Here is a 6,000-nt window from a genome sequence, read left to right on the forward strand (position 1 = left end):
TGTAAGAAAAAATTCTAGGGGAATCGCTAAAGTGAAAGCAAGTTTAGTAAGAAAGTAGAGGAATAAAGAATGGTTGCTCCATAGGCAGAGCAGCAGTGTGGGCTACTGGCTGACCATTTTTGTGGTTATCTGATTATATACTGACAAGGGGTGTAGTATTCATGAGTTTTCTGGGAAAGGGGTGAGCAAATCCTGAAACTGAGGATTCCTCCCTGTTTTAGACCATATAGGGTAACTTCTGGATGTTCCCATGGCATCAGTAACCTGTCATGGCCCTGTTGGGAGTGTCTTTTAGCATGCTGCTGATGCATTATAGTTAGCATATAATGAGCAGTGAGGACAGCCGGAGTTCAGATTTGTCACCATCTTGGTTTTGGCCACCTTCTTTACCACAGCCTATTTTATCAGCAGGGTCTTTTTGACTTGTGTCTTGTGCCGTCTCATCTCATGACTGAGAATGCCTAACCTCCTGGAATGCAGTCCAGTAGGTCTCAGCCCTGTTTTATTCAGCCCCTGTTCAAGATGGAGTTGCTCTGGTTCAAATGCCTCAGACAGAAGGAACAGTTGGGTTGTATTTGTTCTTGCAAGGATCTGCATTCACTTATGTACAATTTTATGAGTTGTAAAATGAAATGGTGAAAAGGTAGCTTCTTATGTTAATTTCCTCATCTGCAAAATGGAGGCAGTCAAAATAGAAAGTGTCAGAGTTGTCAGAATCATTAAAGGTTAAATATGTAAAAGAAGCTTGCAGAGTGCAGTAGACTTTGCAACTATATTAGATCTTATTGATGCTGTTTATTGGTTATGAGTTTTGAAGACTTAGGTGGTATTGTTAGTCATTTCCAAATCTAATAACAATGTCCTGAAATTTCTTTAAATTACGTTTTCTGCTGTCATTTAAAAATACCATTGCACAGATGACACTCTAGACTACTTAAATCAGCATCTCTGGATGGAGGTTGTCAAGCATTTGCATTTTTAAGAAAGCTTCCCTCCCCCCATTCTGACTTTGATTCGATACTGAGAAAAAGACAAAAGGAGGATAGTTGGACATTATAAACATCTTCATCAAAACATTCCACCTCAGTTTTCATCAACTGGTGGCATTTTCACTGTTCCTGATTTAACAAAATAGCTCGTATTTTTCTTTCTCAAACTATATATGTGTCACCTTTTGAGGGGGGTACTTTTGTACTGTCCTTGACGTACATTTGATGCATGATATTAAAATAACACATTGATTCTGTGTATATGTCAGAATCAAGAAACAAGTACTATTAGAATTGTATAGAAATAAAGTTATTTTGCTGGGGCAGGGAGAAAAAGCTGTCTGAGTTTCAAAAGTTTTTCCTTAATTGTGTTTCCTTTTTTCTTCCCCTCCCCAGGTTTTCATTACAAGCATTAAAAACCTAAGAATCTGCCTTGAAAATGGACTCACTTTAGCAAATATTACTGGGTGATACCGAATGAATTCTACACGTATTTTTTTTCATCTGTGTTTGCATTCCTGGGATTTATCCTCAAGCATATATTTCTGACCATAAATAATTTTAATTCATTTCAAATGTTTTGGTTATCCATGATCACTTGGGCAGTATGAGAAAATGTAGCTTCTGAATATTGGCCACCTCTATGCTGCATATACATCCTGGGATATAGTATCTAAGATCTCTGTAAGCTGCCATTTTGTTAGGTATAGAAGTTTGGTATCTAGGGAGTAGGCCTTATTTAGCAATTCAAATTTTATGGAGATGAATGATCAAAGTAAAAACAATGTTTGGGTGCAACGCAGAATAAAGGAATATAACAAATAGCTTTTTGTTGCATTAGTGTATGATATTTTGAAGGACAGAGCTTTTGCTTTTTGTACTCTTTTGGAAAAGAAAATCACAACCATAAAGTATTTTAAAAAAAGAAACACTTAGAGCAATTGAAGTATGTTATTCTGACTAGATGGACCGTAGAGGTTTTGCATATCCGTCTCAGCCCTCCTGGGGAAATTGGCCTAGATAGCATTCTTTAACACTCTGCCTTTCCCTCAGTAGCAAGGCTTTCTGAAACCCCTGGGCAATGGACCATTTATTAATATTTATTGAAAAAATTTAGGTCACTGAAATTTTAACTTAGATATATGAATAACTTTGTATCTCTTCTTTTGTTTTTCATTTACTTATAGTGTAGAGCCAAGGAAATGGAATTGAAAAATGATTGCATAAGTGATGACGCCAGCCATCTCTCTGGCTGTAGAGTAAGGTTTTTCTCTTGCTTAAAGTCATTGCAGTATTTGTTGACAACCTCTCAATAATGTTCCGTTTATTTGCCAATAATTAGATTAATTCAACATGAATTTGAATTTGATAAAGTGGTTATTTATTCAAGTATTTGGTGGGTTATTTTTTTTTTTTTTAAGATGGAATTTTGCCCTGTCACCCAGGCTGGAGTGCAGTGGTGCAATCTCTGCTCACTGCAACCTATGCCTCCTGGGCTGGAACAATTCTCCTGCCTCAGCCTGCGGAGCAGCTGGAATTACAGGCATGTGCCACGTGCCACCACGCCCAGCTAATTTTTGTATTTTTGGTAGACACTGGGTTTCACCATGTTGGCCAGGCCTGCCTGCAACTCCTGACCTCAAGCGATCTACTTGCCTCAGCCTCCCAAAGTGCTAGGATTACAGGTGTAAGCCACTGTGTCCAGCCAGCCAAGTATTTGGTTTTAAACATTTGTATTTCTTTATGCAAGGGATTGTATTCCTTTGTATAATCATTATTATTACAAGATCTTTAAGCCCCTCTTCAAGAAATTTAGTTTTTGTGTAGCTGCTAACCTTACTGCAATATTTATTTCCCTATACTACTTAAATAACAAATGGCAATCAAGCTCACTTGTTCTCCTCCTTAAATAACAAATGGCAATCAAGCTCACTTGTTCTCCTCCTCTCTCTCTCCCCACTCCGTGTGTGTGTACACACACACACACACACACACACACATCTCCCTTCAGCTTGACTTGCTATTATCTTTTATTGTATAAATCTGAAATTCTTGGCATTTCAGTAGGGCGTTTGTTTAGGAAGGAAATATATAGATGACTAGAGAACATGTTAATTTTTTTCCCACTGGGAACTGCCTTCTGTTTGCCTTACCTTTTCAGATAGCTTTTAAAGTTGGGCAATATTCAGGAAGCTGTTTAGGAGAGTTTCTCAGAGTGGATTTGGGTATCTCATTTTGAGAAAGATTTTTAATTTAATAAAGTTTATGTATTGTAGGAATTTAAATAAAATCATATGAGTTAAGTTTTAGGTAAATGTTAATCAGAAAGATAGTCTGCATCCCTAAGTGATGTCATTTTGGAGAAATGGAGGAAAAGGAAAAAAACAGGACTTCTTATAGCTATGATAAAACGCCTAAAGAAAAACCTCCATTTAAATACAGAAGGGGAGACAAAATGGTAGGTCCTGGCCTTAAGTCAAATTCTGGATAGTGGTTTCAACATCCAAAGCTTAGGCCTTATTTACTTATAGTAATGCTATATTTTTCTTTATCTGCCCTGTGATTTTGCTTCATGTCCTTCAAAGTTTTTTATGGTAATTTTAAAGGAAATAACAGTGTATTTTTATTTGATAACTAGGCAAAATCATTTGCCGTTTTTTATTTCATAAATATTTATTTTTCTATCTTGTACTACGATCAGTTTTATTTTAAAAATTCAGTGTTTCTCTTGCCTCTCACATACTTCATCCAGTTATATTTATTATTGTCAAATGTTAACGGGAGATACTTAATTAAAAAAAAAATGTCACCACTTAACACTTAACCAGAATGTTAGTGTTTTAGCTGTCTTAGTAAGTGACCAAAGGTGGTATTTCCCTTGTGATAGCTAATTCAACATGTTTATTGAAAATTTGTTACTTTTTTTCAAGGTTTCTAAAAGATTACGATTTTAAAATCTTTTATGTTTATTTTATTTTTGTGTAAAGCAAACACTTTTTAAAGAATATCAGAGTAAATATTACCCTATGAATAAGGAGATAGAAATGAAATTCAGCCAGTTAAATCCTCTTATTCTTTCTCATGCAAGTAATGTAATAATGTTTGAAACTATAGAAGCAACTCAACTGTATTTTAATGAACTGCCAGACACTCTTCACTGTGTTGTCTGCTTTTTACTTTGTCATTTTTATATAAATGTGGAAGCATTTTTTGTTGTTGTTGTTGCTGCTGGAACGAACACACGCAGCTTAATTTTTAGGCCCATAATGTAGTAATGATTTAATGTTGTGATGTAAACTAATAATTCTGGCCTTGGAAAACGTTTCTGTTTCTGTATCTTTGTTCTTTGGAGGCCAGGCCTCGTTAACACCAGTATTGTTGAATAAACAAAATATGTTATGGAGCCTTATCATAAGGCTGCTTGACATAGACACCCACTCTCCTCTACCTTTTATAAATCATTGTTTGGAAGTGAAGTTAGATAAGAGTCAGATTAAATGTTTTGACTTGAAAAATATTTGACTCTTGTGTTCAAACCACTGTTAGACATAAGTATTTTATTAGACTAAAGTATTTTATTTTGGAACTGGACAGTTGTTTACATGTATTTAAAGGAACATTGTGATTTTCAGAAAGTGGCTTTGCATACTATAACTATTTCTCAAGTTACTTTACAACCACCAAGAGCATACCAATAAATTACAAAAACAGAAAATGAAAAATAACCCTAGGTGTTTTCAGTGATAGAGAAATAGCTAACTTAGAAAAGAAAGATATGAATAGATGCTCCTAGGAGGAAAACCTTTGTAGAATGGCAATGACCACCTGGATCTAGGTCAGCATACTCTAAAACGTGTGACCTTGGGCTTTATGTTTACTGAACTCACTCTATAAAATTCTGGACCCAATTCATTACCCCCCCCCTTTTCTGCTCTAATGTGGCCTGAAGCTCAAGTAGATGATGAGTAAATTCATTGCTGATTGTTGCTCATCTCTTTCCCTCAAAGTCAAAACTTTTCAATATAAAAATAATTAGCTTTTAACTGATTATTAATTTTCTTTAATACTGTCAAATCTTGTCTAAATTTTGTGTTGTGCCAAATTTGAAATACCTACTATAATATGGTGCATTCAGTTTACCACATAAGTGGTTAACATTTTAAGTCCTGGATTTTTGTTTGTTTGAAATGGAGTCTCGCTCTGTTGCCAGGCTGGACTGCAGTGGCGCCATCTGGGCTCACTGCACCCTCTGCCTCCCAGGTTCAAGCTATTCTCCTGCCTCAGCTTCCCGAGTAGCTGGGACTAAAGGTGCACGCCACCAAGCCCAACTAATTTTTTTTTGTATTTTTAGTAGAGACGAGGTTTCACCTTGTTAGCCAGGATGGCCTCGATCTTTTGACCTTGTAATCCACCTGCCTCAGCCTCCCAAAGTGCGAGGATTACAGGGGTGAACCACTGTGCCTGGCTAAGTCCTGGACTTTTAATGTCTTGCCTTTGTATAAATATCACTTTGGGGAATACCAAGATGATTCATTATTTAGTGATTATTTTCTTGAAAGATAACTATGATGATAAGGAGTGACATCTCTGTGTAAACAGCTTTCTGAAGAACTGAGACTAGAATAGAACTTGCAGCCAAAGGCTTTTTCCCTTTTGGGAAGGCAGTATTTGTGTAGAGTATTAAGGTAGATTACAATGTACATAGAGTGCCATATTCTGATAAAAGAAGTTTTTCTTAGAAACAATCATAACAAAATCAAAACCTCATCTTTCAGCAAAAAGGAAAAATGATTTTTAAATTACTTTGTCTGTTACTTACTGCTTATAGAGAAGTGACTATATAAAATGTGGTCCCATTTTCTCATTTCTGGTGGTGCCTGTGAGTCTTAAAGCCATATCTGCTTATCTTACTGTTGATAGAATACTTTTTTCTTCTTAGCCCATGATAGGTATATGGGCAGGTAGAAGGTAACTGGAGACTGTCCTGTTAATGCTGCATGGGGCACAATGT

General features: G+C 36.1%; 1 protein-coding gene across 3 annotated transcripts in view; it reads left to right on the forward strand.

Moving 5' to 3' along the window:
* The window catches only part of CCDC50 (coiled-coil domain containing 50), a 66,111-nt gene extending 64,204 nt beyond the window's left edge, over window positions 1-1,907 (forward strand). For all 3 annotated transcript variants that reach the window (XM_017526627.2, XM_017526629.2, XM_017526628.2), the window contains one exon: window positions 1,386-1,907. In XM_017526627.2, coding sequence (XP_017382116.1) covers window positions 1,386-1,405 — 20 coding nt within the window. In that variant the 3' untranslated portion in view covers window positions 1,406-1,907. The remainder of the gene's footprint in view (window positions 1-1,385) is intronic.
* The last annotated feature ends 4,093 nt before the right edge of the window (window positions 1,908-6,000 follow it).

Source organism: Cebus imitator, unplaced genomic scaffold, assembly GCF_001604975.1.
Source record: "Cebus imitator isolate Cc_AM_T3 unplaced genomic scaffold, Cebus_imitator-1.0 Scaffold43, whole genome shotgun sequence".
NCBI lineage: Eukaryota > Metazoa > Chordata > Mammalia > Primates > Cebidae > Cebus > Cebus imitator.